At 44.8% G+C, this 19,531-nt stretch overlaps 2 protein-coding genes and 1 non-coding gene across 3 annotated transcripts; 1 reads left to right on the top strand and 2 right to left on the bottom strand.

Moving 5' to 3' along the window:
• Positions 1-1,732: 1,732 nt before the first annotated feature.
• Positions 1,733-6,456, bottom strand: LOC100830362 (probable histone acetyltransferase type B catalytic subunit). Its single transcript, XM_003577964.4, has 10 exons — positions 6,216-6,456; positions 5,535-5,576; positions 4,726-4,835; positions 4,493-4,561; positions 3,778-3,816; positions 3,616-3,689; positions 3,467-3,533; positions 3,065-3,143; positions 2,833-2,993; positions 1,733-2,648 (listed from the first exon to the last, which is right to left on the bottom strand). Exons 1-10 carry the CDS (start codon positions 6,295-6,297, stop codon positions 1,968-1,970), a joined length of 1,404 nt encoding a protein of 467 aa, XP_003578012.1. The 5' UTR covers positions 6,298-6,456; the 3' UTR covers positions 1,733-1,967.
• A 2,002-nt stretch (positions 6,457-8,458) lies between these two features.
• On the top strand, positions 8,459-9,025 carry MIR7712 (microRNA MIR7712). The gene has a single exon (NR_126992.1). It is a non-coding gene; the product is annotated as a microRNA MIR7712 (primary transcript).
• A 4,352-nt stretch (positions 9,026-13,377) lies between these two features.
• On the bottom strand, positions 13,378-14,538 carry LOC104585085. Its single transcript, XM_024454633.1, has one exon. It carries the CDS (start codon positions 14,536-14,538, stop codon positions 13,378-13,380), a length of 1,161 nt encoding a protein of 386 aa, XP_024310401.1.
• Positions 14,539-19,531: the final 4,993 nt, after the last annotated feature.

Here is a 19,531-nt window from a genome sequence, read left to right as displayed (position 1 = left end):
TGCTTTTTTTTTTGCGGGTTGGAAAATTGGTATTTATAATTGAATGAATGCCAGAACGAATGAAGGGTCATTTTATGACCTCCTGCTTGATTGGTTATTGAATTACGTAGTTGTTTTGGGGTTCAACTAATAAGCTTGGGCCTCCCTTTGCTGACATGTGTATTTGGTGGAGTATTACTTAGTAGTTCTTTATATTTTTACCAAATCAGTTTTAGCACTATTACGCGGAAGATGCTCATTTCATTTCATAATGCTTGTCTCAAATGCTCAAAAATGGATTATCTATTTTGTAAAAACGTCTAGATACATGTAATATTTCGATGGAACGGAAAGAGTATTAGAAAAGTAATCCAATTTTTAACAAAAAACAAAACAAAGTAAAAAATATTTGATCCTCAGCGTGGTTACTGGTGAGCTATTTCACAATTCACAATGTCGATCGTACTTTCCCTCTGCTCCGCCGCTTCCTCTCCATTTCACCTCCGCCGGCTCCTCACAATTCACAACGTTGATCCTACTTGCCTCCACTCCGGCTCAAGGTGGCCGAGGATTTCTCTTTGTTAGAAGAGCTGCTGGCGCTTCTTCTCTTTGTTAGACTTTGTCGGGAGAGAGGTAATATAACTGAAGGAAATAACTTGGCTGCGTTGTTTTCGGTTTTTACGACCAGTTTCTCCTAAAAGCTACCCTCACCTAGATTTCTGAAGAACCCGCATCTCAGATTTAGCTAACGTTTCAATGTAGTTTAGGCCAAACTAGTTTGATAGCCTAATCAAATTTATATGATGGCTTCTTCATGAAGCTGAGGGAGAGCAACAATTTCTCGAAGAAACCGGTCCAGGAAGTCAAAAAACTGACCCAAACCCGATGAGACGTGCAAAATTCGTCCCAACTGAAGGAATTCAGGTGGGTTGCGTGCAGCCGTGCAAGACGGCAAAGGCAGCAACTGAGCTAAGCTCAGTTTTCTTTTGTACTTAGTTTCTTATCTTTCTCAAATCTCAAGGTACATGACTTATTTCTTTGTGACGATTGCTTTTGGTCCATCTCAGCCAGCATAGTAGTACTAGCCTTTCTGTGGTTCTCTCCACCTCTTTTCGTGGAGGCCCACATTGTGGTTCTTGAACTTCTCTTCCTCCAGTTCCTGGTCGGGTTCTTGCAATGGCATTCTGTCCCGAAACCGAGCTCGCTTGCCGGTGGTTCAGTTGGCGGCAAAGGTCAAGGCACGCATGGTGACCAATGTCAATGTGACGAAGAGTACGCCTGTGCAACATTGTGTGGGCTTCACACACATGACCTTTACGGCTTGTTTGGTTTGTAATGAGTTGTATCCACTTATGCTCCCTTAAAAAAAAACTTATGCATGGGCCTTCTAGTACACTACCGTTTTGTTGTCTCTATTATGGAGCACAAACTTAAAAATAATAGTTTTGGAGATCTCGTCACAAAATAATTTGGATGCTCATCAATTAAAAATTTATTTGCATCTTACACCAAAATCTGTGATTAGGGTAACTACTGTAAGTTATCATTTGCCGTGTCATAAGAAAACTTCATTTGAAAAGAAAAAGAACACATTATTGTCCAATCAAACATCACAAAATAATTTGGATGATCGTCAATTAAAAATTTATTTGCATTTTACACACCAAAATCTGTGATTAGGGTAACTACTGTAAGTTATTATTTGCCGTGTCATAAGAAAACTTCATCTGAAAAGAAAAAGAACACATTATGGTCCAATCAAACATCTTCGGCATAAATTCATTTGATTTTAATGTGAGATTCAACCAAACATATTTCCTTTTGCAATAACAGAAGTTGCCACGGTCGGAATATGATATTCTCGTGAAAAACCAGCATTACAGAACACGGAGGATAACCACCCGTGAATAACTTTTGAAGTTTTGCTACCTACCCTGGAGGTACTAAGTAGTAAGGATCTCACAATTCACCAAGCCAAGAATGTTATCTCACGCCACTATGCTTGTTAATTTGTCTTTGCCGCGTGTAGTAACGTTCTTGGCAACGTCAACAATCTCTTGCATTTGGGTGTCCACCAGCTCATTCAGCTGCTCCTCCTGGGTCTTCAGATCTTCTGGCTCCTGCTCAACTGTCTGATCATCTGCGTCCCCACTCTCCTTCGTCCAGTACACAGCAAATGATGTCTCCTCATCAAAACTACTTGCCACTTGGACAAGTCGCTTCCCATTGGTTCCAGAGGCACCGCCGAGTAATTCACCCTTGGTGCGGTCATAGATGCAAGCCCGGAAGTTATCAATGCACTTGCGGTCCTCAGCATCAAGGCGTAGATAGATCAGAATTTCCCAGCACCGCAGGAACTGTTTCTTGTTGATCTTCAGCATCAGCCGCACTGTCTCAACCAAGTCAGCCGGTGGAACCATTACCAAACTGCGAGTCCTTTTTGACAGGTTGGTCTCCATCAGAGACAAGACCATAGCATCAAGCGCAGGCTTGATTGGGTCAAAGGTGAGAAGACGGAGGCAGTCAATGGACGTGCGTACATACTGAAGGTAATCAGAAGGGTCTTCTATGGTTACATCATATATGTTCTCAGATTGTGCGATAGAATTGATGGCCTCAAGAAGACGACGCCCATGGCCTTCACCCTGATAAGGTGGCAAGACCAGTATCTGAGAAACAAAAATAAGAATATCAGCAGAACATCGACGCCAGACCAAATATTCACTTTACTTTAAAGTAGGTTATGCAATTATGCTGAAGTCAGTTTAAAAACTGAACCAACAGAAAATATAAGCTTGCTTCAGAGAAATTGACTACATGAAGAAACTAAGCAAAAGCTGCGATAGGTCCAACCTGACTGATACGCAAGCGAGTGCTCTCAGGGTAATGATAAAAATGATGGACAGCTGCAAAGCCTAGCAACTGAAATTTCGATGTGGATGCCCCAAGTGTTCCCTTCTTCACTACTAGGAGCATTTCCCATCCATGTTCTGTGATATCGATAGGTGTGGAACCTAGAGTGCAACGACGTTAGAAGAAAGGCTCCGAACAAAGATGACAAGTATACTCTAAAACCTACAATTACCTTCAACCAGAAGCAGAACAAGTGACACCAGACGAGAATAAAGGAATGCAGGAGCACCTTGGAGTTCAACTCGAACAATCTGGGAACAGAAGTGCAAGTCAAACTCCACTAATATCCTGAATAAAACAAAAGGAGGATGACAGCAGGTTGCATGCAAACTGCAGTTGAAGTAAAAAGATCTAAACCACACACCCATTCAGAATTCTGACATTACAGAAAATATAATCACATTAATCTTGATGCTTTAGAAGCATAGACACAAGAACTGAATCATATTACAAAGTAATAGCACTTCATAGGAAATTATTTATTTAGGAAACTTCAGCTTATATGCTAAATTTAAGAACTCAATTATCAAAATGTCGTCAATTGAATCATAAGAGCAATGGGTTATAAGAACACCTCAACATCTAAATCGCCTTCATCTGAGACGTCATGTTTAATGGGATTGCCATTCGTCACCACATCACTGCAGATGTAAGAAAAATAAGTTCAGTCCTGCTTCTGAATAGCACAGGAATACAACTGTTGAGTGATATAATTAAAGATACCTGATATATTGGCATTCCTTTGAGAATGTCTCCAGAAATTCATCTTTCTCTACTAGATTTTCCCCAAAAATACTCTGTCAAGAAAAGTAAATGAATGCTAGAAAGTCGTGCATGTGAAAATTTCTTTAATTACAAAAGAAATTCTAAACAAACAGATCTTACCTGAAGAACGGGTTTTAAATCTGTGATTCCTTTCCCTCCCTGAAAGAAATCAGTTAACTCTCTGTTACTCAGTTAGTAGCTCCAGAAATTAGGAAATACAGGTCAAGTGAAGTTTCAAATTCAGGATTTTGTCATTATCGTACTAAAGTACAGAAAACAGTTTTTAGCACCATCAATTTAAGAAATTGAAGTCATCATGATGCTGGCTAAATAGAATGAGTGCCAAGATCAAAAGGAACATTTCCATTTTGGTGAAATCATGTAAAACTACATGGAAAAAAGCATGCCCTTAAAATATTAACATCAAACATCTACAGCATATCCTGTGATCTCTGCAAATGGAATAGGACATGCCAGCTATAAGCCTATAACCTATAAATATAACCACAGTATTGTGATTCAATAACTTAGCAGATACTTTTGAGCACATAAAAAAAATGCTTCAGGGTTATACCATAACAAATAGGAAAAGATTACCTCAAAAAAATTAAAATAGGAAGAGGTAACCATTCATCAGCCATATTCTTTTGTATGCACAGAATAACACATACGGTTGCAAAAGAAGGTAATCACAGGCGTAGGAAGAAAGTGTACAAAATTATAAAGTTTTATGTACAGGCAAGGTCTGGATTCAGAAGAGATGGCATGTTATAAGAATCTCATAATATCACAATAGAATAACAAACTTATTGAGTTTTGAAGAGCATGTACTCACATCAGATGTTTCCTGGAATGAAATCTCAGCATACGCATGAAATGATATAGCACTTATCCATACGTTAATCTGCACCAAGTGAAATATCAAACACAAAGATTCCATATTGCAAGTAAACAGCATGAAGGACTTAAACAAAGAACTAGCAAGAGCATGGATTGGGTTGTCTGCTATTTAATCGTTAAATAATTTACAGAAAAATAATATACACCACTTTGCTTTCTAATTTCTACCTTGAGATTGGTGTAGCCATATATCTTGCCATCTTCACCAAAGAAATGATTTAGGTCAAATGGCTCGATAGAAGTGTTGTTTACTGAGCAGACGTCGTCAGGGTTTCTTGCTGAAGTAATGCAAAAAAGAAGTATATCATTAAGGAACTGAGAACCCAAAATAACAAAATTATATATTATTGAACTCAGCTCCAGATCCTACAGGTAGAATTGTTTGCTTCATGGTCGTAAAAATACATTTTGCAAGTAAACATGAAGACCCGTAATTTAACATTATACTCCCTCCGTTCCATAATATAAGGCGCCCACGCATTTCGAGGTCCAACTTTGACCATCAATTAGACTAACAAAATGTGAATTATGTGTTATAAAAATTATACCACTAGATTCATATCTGAAAAAAGTTTCCGACGGTATAATTTTTATAATACATAATTCACATTTTGTTGGTCTAATTGGTGGTCAAAACAAAATCTTGAAATGCGTGTGTGCCTTATAATATGGAACGGAGGGAGTATTATATGAAAGGGTTCTTTACACTACATAACATTTCCCACTCAACTTTTGGTACAGCATTATACCATGATAACTTAACTCTCTACCCCAAGCGTGTATGTTTCTCCTCACTAATCATATGAACTACTAAGGTAGACAGGTAGTTACTGCTACAAAATTCCATCTCCAATTCCAAGTCATGTAAGGTAGTGGAAGACATGGTAAATTGCACAACAGAAATAAAGAATATAAAGACTAATTTTTGCTGCTAAACTATTGCTGATTGGATGGGATCAATGAAGGGAACTCCATACCAAGAAATACTTTCATGCATTCATTTGCCTCAATTCCAGCATCTGTAAAACAAATAAAAGAAGATTGCATTAAATTTGGTCATGCACCTACACAAAACAAATTACCTAAAAGCACTGAGATACACATTGGAAAATGAACGGGTTCACATCAGAACACATCAAAACGGTAGCTCTATAAGGGCAATAAAATAAAAAAAGGAGTAAATATTATCCATGGTTCTATAGGACAGTCTCCATACGTATACTTTCATCAGCATTTTAAAAGGCAATGCCCACCTTAATCGTTTCATAAGATGAAAGTAACTACGAAAAGAACAGATCAACAGACACATAAGTACGAGATAAACTGGCAAGCAAAGTGCAACCTCATATCGCTATTATCTCACAGGACAATCCAATGTTGAAACTGAACATGTTGGTAAAGCCACTACCCTTGTTGACCAAAACAAATTCAATAAAAAATCCCACATTTCTACCACCCAGCAAAGAAAGGGCATTCCATCGGAGTCCAAGGCAACATGAATCCAGCCCGGCCCCGGTTGCATCTCTATTCCAGACACCACGCAAATCGAAAACAGGCCGGAGCCTAACGATACACTCGCAGCCGCAGTCTAAGCACGAACCCGGACACAAATCAAATCTACGAATCTCGAGAGGAGTTGGGGAAGCAAGGATGTGTACCGATGCCGGCAAAGCCGACGCGGCGGCGCTTGTTGGTGTCAGGCGCGGCGGTGGCGGCGCTCCCCTTCTGCTTGAGCGCCATGGGTAGTCGATCCGGTGGCGGAGGAGGGAGCTTGAGGAGGGCTAGGGTTTGGGGTTTTCGGGGAGGAGAAGAAGCGGGAGATGGAGGAGGGGCGGAGGCGGGAAATGGGGAATTGCGGCGGGGAGAGCTGACTCCCGAGTCTTTACAGCGAAACGACTCACGTTCACGGGCTAAGCTTTAGGTAATTTCCTTTCTTTGCGGAAATAGGTAATTCCTTACTTTCTTCTTTTTTTTCGGGTTTTGCTATTTATTTGTTTTATGTAGTTTACTGTGTGGAGCTAGCTACCGCGTACCGTCCGAGTTAGTTGCTGCACGCACCAACCCATCATCTGTCTGTGTTTCTCTTTCGTGGCCTCAAGCAAAATTAGAGCATGCACATTGCATGTATGCAGAAAAGACGAAAATGATGATGTCAGCATATATTCGTTATATTTCAAAGATTCAAAATGCTTTATCTCTCTAACGGCACACTCGATTTATGATCCGTTTTCACCGTTGGATTCGTCATGACAAGAGCTTCAAAACTAGATCCACATTGGGTATGTTTGCGTGACTTTTTTCGAGACCAAAAGCTACCGGTCACTATGGTTGAAACCAGATCGGATTCGAACGGATAATGCTCATACCATATCCTATACCATATTTTTTATCGGACTCGGAAACGGAACGGATACGGATTCGGACGCGGAAACGGAAACGGAATATAACGGATTACGTCGGAAACGGAAACGGTTCGGTAGCGGATCTGAACCGGACCGGAAACGGACAATAATGGACGGATAATACATTCTTTCACGACATAGTCTCACACAGACAGTAGAGATCATGGATTAGTTTATTTTTGTGGGTCTAAAACTCACAATCATTCAGGACACATACTCTCACACACAGTACATGAAAGATTCATCAACATGTGTCAGCATGCAACAGTCAGCATGCATTCACACAGCACATACAAGGTAGACACTCAAGAAGTTCAACAAAGACAAGATAGAGGTTCAAGCAACAGTCCAGAAGTTAAACAGCCGCAAAGAAAACAAAATAAACAGCGCTTGGGACGGGAGAGACCAAGAGATTTGATATTTCCTTCCATCGCTGGCTATGTGCTGTGTCTATGTTAGGGTTAGTAATTTAGTATATGGGCCTTAGTCCACGACGTACAGAAGCAGCCCAACTTCAGCCCGTTTATTTTTGGTTAGAAACGGATAATATCCGAATATTTACTGCCGGATTATCCGATCCAAAATCCGGATAATCCGTTATCCGTCGGATTATGCCTATACCGTATCCTATACCGAATCCGTTTAAGATATCCGATATCCGAATCCGTATCCGACCGGATAGACATTACCTCTTCCCATATCCTGCGCCGCCGGATTCGGATCCGGATTTAGCCGGATAATATCCGATCCGGTTTCAACCATACCGGTCACCAATGCATGGGTTACCGGACCAATTCACAGTTAGTTATCTACTTGAAAGTTATACTAGATATCTCATCTAGGTGTGTTTCAATGACTTTTTTTTTCTCAAAATTACCAGCCGATGGTAAACGGGTTACCAGGCTATTCACAAGGCGATGTTGCTTTCAACACTACATCTAAGGAGCGTGCATCTAATTGCAGTTGTTAGATACTTTTCTGGAATTTATAAGTTACCAACCAAATATTGTGTGAGTTATTGGACGCAAGGAGTTACCGGTTGGAAAACTAAACCTCACTTGGTATGTTTCGATAAGTCTTTTGAACTTAGAAGTTATCGGCTTTTAATATGTGAGTTATCAACTTCGAAACTATACCTAGATTAGTTATTTTGATGACTTTTGGAAGAGCTCAGAAGTTACCAGGCCAATAATACATAAGTTACCGGATCAATTCACAACTAGTTACCAAACACGTGGGAGGGAGAAAAGGAGGGGGGAGATAGATAGATAGATAGAGAGAGAGAGCTATGTACACGGGAGAGATGGCCTCTTTGTCCTGAGTAGAGGGAGGAAGAAGAGGAACTGATGCGTAGTGTTTGCGTGAAAGAGGAATTACCAGACGGCGTGAAAATAGATCTTTTAGAAGTTACCAACCGTTTGTACATGAGTTACCAGACATATTTACGATTTGTTATCCACCTGAAACTATATTCAATCGGAATCGGAGGGGTGGTGTTTGTACTACTTTTTAGAGCTCTGAAGTTACCACCCACAATAAGTGACTTATCGGGCTATTCACTATTGGTTTTAGTGCTAGACCTAACTAGCCATATTTTGGCTAAATACATTTTGATCTCAGATATTACCAACCAACTACAATGTAAATTACTAGTCTAATGACAAAGAGTTACCACATTGAAAACTGATCTCACTCATGAAGTTCCAGTGAGAGTTCCAGTAATAGAGTTATCGTACTATCCACAAGTAGTTATCAGCTAGTAAACTGTGAGTTATCGGGCTCTATTCATAAGTAGTCATCAGTTTTTAACACAAAGTCTTATCTAAACACCATGGTAACTAAACAAGTGCTATGGTGGTAACTATAACCTATATAACTAGCAAACTACATCGGTGCTACGATGATAAATATACCATGAATAGCTAGGTAACTCTCTTAAGTGCCATCGTGGTAACTGTAACTCAAAAGTTGGGTAACTATGTGATGAGATGTGGTATATATGTACTTTGAAGAGCCAGATAACTCCAATATGTTATTGTGGTAACTTTAAGATGGCAAGTAGGTAACCTTACTGGTGTCATGATGGTAACTATCACTTAATTGAAGGTTTTATACGTATATTAGTGTTATCTGTTATGTGCCACTGCCAAGTGGTAAATTGTGCCCTAAAAAACAGGATAACTATTGGTGCTATAGGAGGGTTACTCTAACCCCGTCGGTTGGTTATCTTAATAATGACATGATGGTTACTCTAACACAGACAGTTGGGTGACTACAACAATGAAACGATTGTTACTCTAATTCATCCAACTCGATAACTATACTGGTGACACGATGGTTACTCTAACCAATAGAACTAGGTAACTACTTAGTGGCACGGTGATTACTCTAAACCATATAGCTGGGTAACTACATTAGTATCACGGTGGTTACTCTAATCTAGACAATTGGATAACTACATGAGTGACACGATGATTACTCTAACCCGGTCAGCTGGGTAACTACACTAGCCTCATGATATATCGACTTAAACAATAACTCAACCAAATTTGGATAGTGCAGCAAAAAAGTTCTTAAAAATCCATCCTACCAAGGAATCAACTGATTAACCAATCACAAAATTCGTAACACAACAACTCAAGTTATTTGCTAGTTATGACATCCTCAAAAGTATAGTCATAACACAAAGTTGATGCGACGAAACTAACAAAATAGCAGGTACCTTGCTCATGATCTGTTGCTTGAAGGAGGGGCATGGCCTTGGAAACGTTGAACCTCTTCCACCTTATCATATCAAATAAGCCCAAGCACCTCCTCCCAGGGCCCCTGTTTTGCACACTATGCGACCACCATATCCAAATACATGAGGTCCTGCTCCTTGCCTTCCGCTGCAACTCCTTCATGTACAACCCCATATGCCCTCCTTTTTGATGTAGGATGTATCCGTCCAATATAGACTTGTAAAAGAATACATTTGGCCTGAACAGGCATTTCTTCGAACATGTTATGGGTGGAGTCTGGGACATGTGTCCTTGCGTAGAAGGAGACGGAGGGCTTTGGCACCAAACCTGCAACCCGTATTACCGGCGAATCCCCTTGAAACACATGGCTCCTACGACCTGTCCAAAAGAAACCAGCAACCTGCATCTCACATGAGCAGCGTGGTTGGACCTCCCTTCAGCATGTAGCCATGGACAATACAACCACCCCCCCTCCCCCTGAAGCTCTAGGCCATGGCTGCGGACCTCCCTCTCTACTCCGGTGCCTTCACCACCACCAAGCCGGTGCACACAAAGCTCATCGCGGTGAGACTCGGGGCGCAGCATCCGGAGAGGCCCGCGCGTGACGCACGGCGTGCGGCCGCGGCCATGGCACCGCCGTATAGAGCAGCAGCAAGCGCGCGGCGGAGGCGGGCGGTGCACGACTACTGGTGGTTCTCAGCGTGCGTGGCAGTGGCGTGGAGGCGGCGATGTGAGGCGTGTAGCGACGGCGCTGCGGCGGCCATGACAACAACAGCGATTTATGCGAGTTGAGAGAGAGCTAACTCGCGAGAGAGTCATCCTGGTAGGAGAAGGAAAGATCCCGAGCCAAGGATTCTAATCAGATGACGTACGAATCGTCCGCGCGTAAAGGTCAGGTCGCGTACAGTTTGAAAATAGATTTTCCGTTGTTTTATTTACTCCCTCCTTTTCACAAAGCTTGGCGTATTTGTTTCGTTAAGACAAGCCTTTGACCAAGAATTACACTATTAATATGTTAGTTATATGATACGATACCACGATCATTATCAAGAACTTTTAAAGATGAATCTATTGATATAAATTTCATGTATGAAAAAAACACATATCAATAAAGTTTTCATGGGTCAAAGCTTTGTTTTAACGAAACATTCTGAAATGGAGGGAGTATTTATTTGGCTTCTTCGCCATATTGTTGAAAGATCATGTAGTAATATAAAATTGAGAAAATAGCGTGCATGATAGTTTATACTGCGTAATTACTATCTTGCTAGGTTCAGTTCTCATAGCTCTTCGGAATCCACAAACCATCCCGACCGACGGTCAGAATTTCTTTGAATATATTCTTGAGTTTATTCGAGACTTGAGCAAAACTCAGATTGGAGAGGAATATGGTCCCTGGGTTCCTTTTATTGGAACTATGTTCCTTTTTATTTTTGTTTCGAATTGGTTAAGATGTGTACATGAAAAAAATATTCCATGTCCTTTTTGGAACGATAATGATTTGCCTTTACTTATTCAATGAATTGAGTGCATCTGATAGAAGAAAAAAACTAGAACGACAACAAATATTTGGATAAACCGAAAGTTAAACAAAACAGTCGAATCCATTTTTTCTAGATATACCATTCGCATGGTGTCATTTCTCGGAATCTCTAACGACGAAACTGTAGAATAACGAACATGCATAAGTTAAACTAATCTCGTAGGTTTTACAGCGTTGTATGAGCCATCCACTATAGCGGGTGAGAACTTGAGATTGTTGAACACCAATGAATCACCGTTGAGCCGACGAGGAAGAATACCGGACTTATGAGCTGTGAGATCCACAAGATCCATTGAGTAGACCATGATCGTTACACTAGAACGGGGATGGAGTCGCCACGTCCACCACTAGGATGCCGTCTTAAGATATCTTAAGAGACAGAACCTCACAACAAATGTACTAAAACAACAGGGCAAACAATAGAGCCATCAAAGGCCATTCAAGGTGAGGGGAACAGGTGAAGATCGAAACCATGACTTTTTCTCCGGCGGCTCTCATTCAGATGAAGTACTTCCAGCTCCTGAAAAAGCTAAAATTTCTATATGCATCCTACAAAAGACCCATAAAGTCCTTAAAGCTTTTCTATTTTTTAGGGCTAAGACATTTTGCTCATCTTCACAGTTTTTTTTTTTTACATTTTGAAATCAATTTGTAATGTAGACTCCTAATTTTTTACCTTCGTTGGCTATAAAAAGAAATGATAAGGACCAATTTGTTACCTCGATGATTTAGGGTATCATCAAGGTAGAATTGACAAGAAATATGTTCCAATCCTCCTATAGAAAATTATCTAGGTTACCTTAGGCCTCATATTCACATTTGTCTAATGTGTTCTGAATAGCAATCTTCCGAATGCAAAGAGTTGTAAATGATGAGATCATCGCAAGCAAGTACCAATCTGCCGACCTTCTAATCATCTACTCCCTCCATCCCATATTAAGTGACTCAAATTTGTCTAAAAATGAACGTATCTATATACTAAAATACGTCTAGATACATGTAATATTCCGGCAGTTAATATGGGAACGAGGGAATATATCTCAAACATTTTTCAGTCAACACGTACAAACCTTTACTAGCAATTTGCTGTTTAAAAAAGAGTAACTCAACTCTGTTTTACCACATCGGATAGCGAAGAAGGATCCATGAAAGAGTACTTCAATCTTGGATGGTAAAGTCTTGCAAATTTGTGGTAATCTTTTTATCAGCAGCATAATGTAGAATTGAGCCCAGAGGTCAGGGATGTTGATGCACCTGATGGTCTGATGGATATGCTTATCATTCCTCCTCACCCTGCCACCGCTCCAACGGCCCTCTTGAATGAACATGCTTTCTTCTGCAGATTCCACAACTTTCCATTAGTGTTCCTCCAAACAGATCCCACAGTAGCATAATTAGACACAAGGTCGCCTGTACAAAACACATAATTCACAACAAATGATCTAGGTTATCTTAAGCCTGCATATGCGCATTTGTCTATTCCGATTGGAATAGTAAGAGTAATTCTCAGAATTCCCATAAAAAGGTACTTTCTCCGATTCTGGCTTCGTACTAAATCCTCGACACTTGTTATGGATCGCAGTGAGTAATTTTTAGAATGCGAAGAGGAGTAAATGATGAGATCATCAGAAGCAAAGTAAATTGTCAACCTGCTGCCGACCTTCCACATCAGAAAGACAGAAACGCTTCGGTCAGCACGTAAAATCCTGTTTTCTAGCAATCTGCTGTGCAAAAGAGTACATACTTGAATAGGTGAAACTCTGTTTCTTCATATCAGATGGCAGAAGAGTACTTCAATCTTGGATGGCAAAGCCTTGCAGATTTGTCGGAATTTATTTGCCAGATTGCAGAATGGAGACTTAAGCCAAGAGATTAGGGATGTTGATGCCCTTTACAATGTACTAGAAGAACAAACATGAATGAAACACCATACGAAAGGTTAAGTGACTATATCTGCTTTTTTCAGAGAGGTGCATTCCTCCATTTTAAGATAAACATTAATCTAACACATTCTAATCTATACACTTGAGCAATTCAACATATTCAATCATGTTTAACATGCATGGTGGAGAATTACACGCCTTGTTTAAGGCATCAAAAACACAAATATAGTGTGGCCTCTTGCTAGCCATGATCAGAACGGAAGTTCCCCTTCCTCTAAATCTTCTTCCAGGCTCTGCTGCTGCGGCTCCTCGATGCTCTTGAAGCCGTCGTCTTCATCCTTGAGGAAGAGACCAAGCTGCCGCAAGATGCTGTTGGGGCCCACCATGTACTGGTCTTGAGGAGCAATGCCGAGCAGCTGGATGGTCTCGCTGGAGACCGCCGTCCTCTCCATGTCCAGCATCTCCTGTCGGGCCTTCTCCCTCGCCTGGGCCCTCGCCTCCTTCCGCTTCCCTTCCAGTGATTCCTTGGCACGGGCGACCAGCTCGCTTATCGGAGTTTGAGACCTGACGGCGCGCTCGGCCGGGGCTGGACTGCTTGCGCTCTCGCCGGACTCGCTGTCAGAGTCGCTACTGCTTGAGTCTGAACCAGAATCACTGCTGCCTGAGCTATCGGGGCTGCCGCCAAGATTCTTGGGCATCACCACCGGCGATGCGTCGCCGCAGATGTCCACGAAGTCGTCCTCTTCCTCGGCGAGCTGCAGCGGCGCCGGCGCGACCACCAAGGGGGAGACACCACCACAGATGTCAACATCTTCTTCTTCCTCGTCGGCCATCTTGCTGTCTTTCCGCTCTTGCGACGGCGGGTTCCTCTGTCCCAAGAAGTTGTCCAGCTGCATCTTTAACTCGACAAGGGCCGCGTCTTGGACGGCGTGGATGTCAATCTCCATTTCGTCGCCGTAGATGCCGCGGCTCTGTTTCTTCAAGAGCTCGATGATGTGAGCAGGGAGTTCCCCCGATAGCTCCGCCAAGTCGGCAGCCAGCAGCTCCCTCTCAGCCGCCGTCATCTTCTTGGACGCCTCTGCGCGCTCGGTCACTGGAGAAGGAGACTCCTTTCTCTTCTTGGCCGGTGGCTCCTCGGACCGTGGCGTGGCCGTGGCGGCCAAGAACCCTTGTCGGCTGACCTTGCCGTCCGGAGCTGTCGGGGACGAGCGAGGACGCGCCTTGCGGAGGAGGCGACGGACCGCGACGAGCTCCGACTGGAACCGCTCCCGAAGGAGCTTCTGCACGCGCTCCGGGTCGCCGGCGCCGGACATCTTCTTGCCGACGGCGCCGAAGACCTCCGTCTTCACATCGGGCGTCGCGAAATCGCGCTTCCGCCTGGGCGCGGAGGACTCGCGGTAGACGGCGGCCATAGTCTCCAGCTCCAACTCCAGGGCAGGGCGCCGGGAGGAGATGAAGGCCGTAAAGGGATTCTAGGTCTGATCGAAGGTGTAGCAGATCGAGGATGGGGAGAGAAGGAAAATTTCTGAAACGTTGTGAGAAACTGAGAATTAAAGAACGCGGGCAAGCCATTTATGCTCGATCCAGTGCTCCCGGTGCTGATCTCGGTATGCGAGGTTGGAAACCGTGTTCGTCGACGTCTCGTAATCCGAGATGGGACAGGCACTGCCGATTCTTATCTTTCTTTATAAAAAGTTCGCGAGGGCACTCAAAAAGACTGAACTTTAATAACTACGAAATCATCTAATTACCATTCATTCTATATATATCATGATCTTTTGACTATATTTGGTTGGTTTCCATGACTTTCAAGATAATTGTTGTTTTCAAAAATAGTATTCGACAAAATTCCTATTTATCAGAAAATTTTAAAAAATATGAGCGACATATATTTAAACAACTCATGAATAATAGAAATTCTTAATTTCGTAACAGAGCACGGACATTTAGCTAGTGTTATGGAAACAAAAGAAAAAAAGAGCATAGCTCGGAGTGCATTTCTCAGAACCCCGCTGGAGCAGCGGCAAAACTCAAGCATGTTTGGGTTGGGTACTTGGGTGCTGTCGATCGGGTTGGGCTAGTTGGCGGACGACCACGAAGACGGAATTTGCTGGATAAGTTCCGTCAGCTTACAAATCTGTCGGAATGAGATTTTTTTTGTTACTTTTAATTCTTGTTTATAACTTTTGATTTATTTTTTTGAACTTTTAATTTTCCTGACTTTTGGTTTTCAAAATTTTTATTCCCTGAACTTTTGGTTTTAAATTTGAAAAATAAATTTAAAGAAAAACAGAATTGCACGTGGGCTTACCGGGTGACGAGATATGGGGCAGGGCCCTCCGGCGACGCGGCGGCTGCGACGCATCTAGATGGGAAGCTGCGTTCGAAGATCCAGATAAGAGAGGGGAAGGAAAGGGACCAACAGAAAGAAGAAAACAAACACAAAAAATAAAGGGAAAAAAGTAGGCGATTCGGGAGGAAAAATAAAAGGAAGGAAGAGACATGTGTGGCGCTTTGTCTGCAGAGAACGTCACGTGCGGTCACCCGCATAAGAGGTTTTCTGTTGTCAATGCTAACTAGACTCTCTCCATATGCCGTTGCCCTTAGCTTCTCCCTGCATTGTCGTGCGCCGTCGTGGCCACCCTCTCCTCTCACTGCACATCGTGCCGCCTCCCGCTCAATGTGTTGCGCATGCAACCACTGCCCTTTCTCTCCCCGTGTCGCCGCGATCTCCGGCGGGGGCCACCTGCGGCCAGATCCTGCCGTCACAGCTCGTCCCTACGTGTCGGTGCCGTAGCTCGTCCCGTCGGTCGTTGCATGTCGCTAGTAGGGCGACGTAGATCGAGGCGCCACCGTCGCTCGCCGCAAGGAGTCAAGTTCGTGGCACGGTACGCATGTGTGTGTTTTAAAACTTGAAAAGTTGAAAGTTAATGAAATCAAAAGTTGAGAAAAGCAAAACTTTAAAAGGAAAAGTTAAAAATTAAATTTGAGATGAAAAAACCAAAAGTGCATAGAAGCAAAAGTGAATAGGATGAAAAAAAAAAGGAGAAACAAGCACAAAAAAAACTTTTCCAACAGCCAAAAATTGGCTGTAGGGGTCAACCGCCAAAACGACTTCTGACGGATCAACTGGTCTTTTGAGGTGGACGCGTGCCGGTCTGATTAGGGGTAGTGTTTTTGAGTCGGCCCACAGGGCGAGTAGGTGGCTGGCTAGCGCTTAGTCCTTTGTGTTTTGTTGTTGTTGTATGGTCTTTCCAGCATTGTACTGACCTTCTGGATTTCCTTCTTTAATTGATGATGCACCTGCTGGGTTGCATTTTTCAAAAAAAAATTTGGTGAGACAGCAAACACTGCGAACAATTTGCTCATCCCCGTTTCGGTGAAGATGTTGCACAATGTGTTTCACAACATACTGACGGTCTCCAGTTCGCGCCAATCTCTCAAAGACAAGAAATATGATTTGTGCTGAATGATGGTATCCTGCTGTATGGTGCTAATTTCAAACAGAAACTGACTATGTTGGGAACACCGACTATATATTCGTGCATTGCCAGATGATCGTACAGCTTCGAGGACACCCCTGATGTCTCGGGGTAAAAGTCGTACACTTTTCAGTTTCTGAGTGCACGAATTGTGCTAATGCAGGTCATATCGATTGCACTTTTACAAATTACAACCATATGAACATATACTGTACAAAGGTTTAATCTGGCTGGCTGGCTGTATTAATATTTTTCAGATAAAGTATCTATATATCCTGTCTAACATGCACTCATGACGATTTCCCCTTTAAGACAACCATAATCATAAAACCATTTATCAAACATTCTATTCACACTTGAGCAAGTCAACATATCCAATCATGTTTAACATTCATGATGGAGAATTACACGCCTTGTTTAAGGCATCAAAAACACAAATCTAGGGTATCATATTGCTAGCCAAAATCAGAACCGAAGCTCTCCTTCCTCTAAGTCTTCGTCTAAGGTCGGCTGCTGCTGATGCTCCTCCTCCTCCATGCTCTCGAAGCCGCCGTCGTCGTCATCCTTGAGGAAGAGGCCAAGCTGCTCCATGATGCTGTTGGGGCTCACCATGTACTGGTCTTGAGGGGCAGTGCCGAGGAGGTCGAGCTCGCTGGGGATCGCCGCCCTCTCCATGTCCAGCATCTCCTGTCGGGCCTTCTCCCTCGCCTGGGCCCTGGCCTCCTTCCGCTTCCCTTCCAGTGATTCCTTGGCACGGGCGAGGAGCTCGCTTATTGGAGTTGGAGACCTGACGGCGCGCTCTGCCGGAGTTGGACTGCTGACGCTCTCGCCGGACTCGCTGTCACTGTCAGAGTCAGAGTCGTCGCTGCTGGAGTCTGAACCAGAATCGCCGCTGCTTGAGCTAGCGGGGCTTCCACCAAGATTCTTCGGCATGACCGGCGAGGCATCGCCGCAGATGTCCACGAACACCTCCTCCTGCTCGTCGGCGAACTGCAGCGGCGCCGGCGCGATCGCTAAGGGGGAGACACCACCACAGATGTCAACATCTTCTTCTTCCTCGGCCATCTGGCGCTCGCGCGACGGCGTGTTCCTCTGCCCCAAGAACTTGTCCAGCTGCGTCTTTAACTCGACAAGGGCCGCGTCTTGGACGGCGTGGATGTCGATCTCCATTTCGTCGCCGTGGATGCCGCGGCTCTGTTTCTTCAAGAGCTCGATGATGTGAGCAGGGAGTTCCGCCGATAACCCCGCGAGGTCGGCAGCCAGCTGCTCCCTCTGAGCCGCCGTCATCTTCTTTGGCGCCTGATCTGAGCTCTGGATCGTCACGGGAAGAGGAGACGCCTTCCTCTTCTTCTTGGCCGGTGGCTCCTCCTCGGATCGCAGGCGTGGCGCGGCGGCCAAGGAACCTCGACGGGCACCGTCGCCGCGGGGCGCCGACGGAGGAAAGGCCGCCTTGTGGAGGAGGCGACGGACCGCGACAAGCTCCGATTGGAACCGCTCGTGGAGGACCTTCTGAACGCGCTCCGGGCCCGTCATAGTACTCTTCTTGCCGGCGGCCGAGAACTCCTTCTTGCCGACGAACTCGTCGCGCGTCGCTAAGGCGCGCTTCTTGCTGGCGGCGATCTCCATGGTCTCCGTCTCCGGGGCGCCGCTTGAAAGCAATCGGAGATGGAGAGGGGAGGGCGAAGGGCGAGGGGAAGTGTAAAGTGTTTGCGCAAGAACAAGAACGCAGGCCAGGGCGTGGCCAGTTATTTTTGAGGATGGAAAGTTGTCATGCGATCTCGATCTGCACCGATCGAATTGTGATGAGGGAACGCCGACTCCAAGTAGGAGACTCGCTTGAAGTCGGAGTGCAAACCACCCCGCGTAATCGCCACGCGCCATGAACGCCCCTTGGGAGCCCCACCTTGCTCTAGTGAAGCGCATCCTGCGCTACGTCCGTGGCACGTCGTCCCTTGGTCTACATCTTCGCCGCTCCGCCAAGCTGGACCTCGTCACCTACTCCGACGCGGACTAAGCCGGGTGCCCGGACACGCGCCGTTCGACATCGGGTTACACGGTGTTCCTTGGCGATGCGCTTGTCTCCTGGTCTTCGAAGCGCCAGCCCACTGTGTCCCGCTCCAGTGTAGAGGCGGAGTACCGGGGCGTCGCCAACGTCGTCGCAGAGAGCTGCTGGCTCCGCCAGCTGCTGGGCGAGCTCCACGTCCACTCGACAGGAGCACGGTGGTCTACTGCGACAACATCTCCTCCGTCTACATGGCTGCGAATCCAGTTTATCATCGGCGCACGAAGCATATCGAGCTCGACATTCATTTTGTGCGAGAGAAGGTCGCGCTCGGCCAGCTCCGTGTCCTGCATGTTCCGACATCGCTGCAGTTCGCCGACATCACGACGAAAGGACTGCCGGCCTCTTCTTTTCATGAGTTTCGATCCAGTTTGTGCATTGGTCTACCTACGCACCAACTGCGGGGGGTGTTTCCCTCCCACGATCTCTATGTGCACCCACGATCTCTTGTACAACTCACGATATAAATATGAGAGCCATGCAATGGCCGGCACCTACGGTGCATTCTCTCAATCTCTCTCAATCTTAATCTTCTACAGTCGGCGGCGTCGTCCTCGGACTCGGTCGACGACGGGGGGAGGTTCATCTTCGTCACGGCTGGCCTCCTGCCGGCCTGCACATCGGCAGCGAGGTGGACGGACGACTCTCTGTCAAGCTCCATTTGCAGCAAATCCACCCCGGCGCGCGTCGACATGTCCATGCTCCCGCCGCAGAAATCCTGGAACCACGCGCCGTCGATGGCAAGGATACCGTCGTCGAGCGGGTCGTCGGGGATGGCGAGGGCGGAGGCGGAGGCCGGCGGCTGCCCGATGTCGACATCCACGTCCTTGTCGTCAGCGGCGCGCTCTGCCGGAGCTGGAC

Source organism: Brachypodium distachyon, chromosome 4, assembly GCF_000005505.3.
Source record: "Brachypodium distachyon strain Bd21 chromosome 4, Brachypodium_distachyon_v3.0, whole genome shotgun sequence".
Taxonomy (NCBI): domain Eukaryota; kingdom Viridiplantae; phylum Streptophyta; class Magnoliopsida; order Poales; family Poaceae; genus Brachypodium; species Brachypodium distachyon.
Note: the sequence above shows the minus strand (reverse complement) of the source record. Positions and strands in the feature narration are given on the sequence as shown.

Bases quoted from the DNA above. Each gene is read 5' to 3' on its own strand.
- LOC104585085 (XM_024454633.1), bottom strand. From the start codon at position 14,538: ATGGCCGCCGTCTACCGCGAGTCCTCCGCGCCCAGGCGGAAGCGCGAT.
- LOC100830362 (XM_003577964.4), bottom strand. From the start codon at position 6,297: ATGGCGCTCAAGCAGAAGGGGAGCGCCGCCACCGCCGCGCCTGACACC. The intron at 3,534-3,615 runs GTATCTTTAATT...TTACATCTGCAG, and splicing joins AAGGAATGCCAATATATCAG to TGATGTGGTGACGAATGGCA. The intron at 3,144-3,466 runs GTGTTCTTATAA...TTCTGTTCCCAG, and splicing joins AAGGCGATTTAGATGTTGAG to ATTGTTCGAGTTGAACTCCA.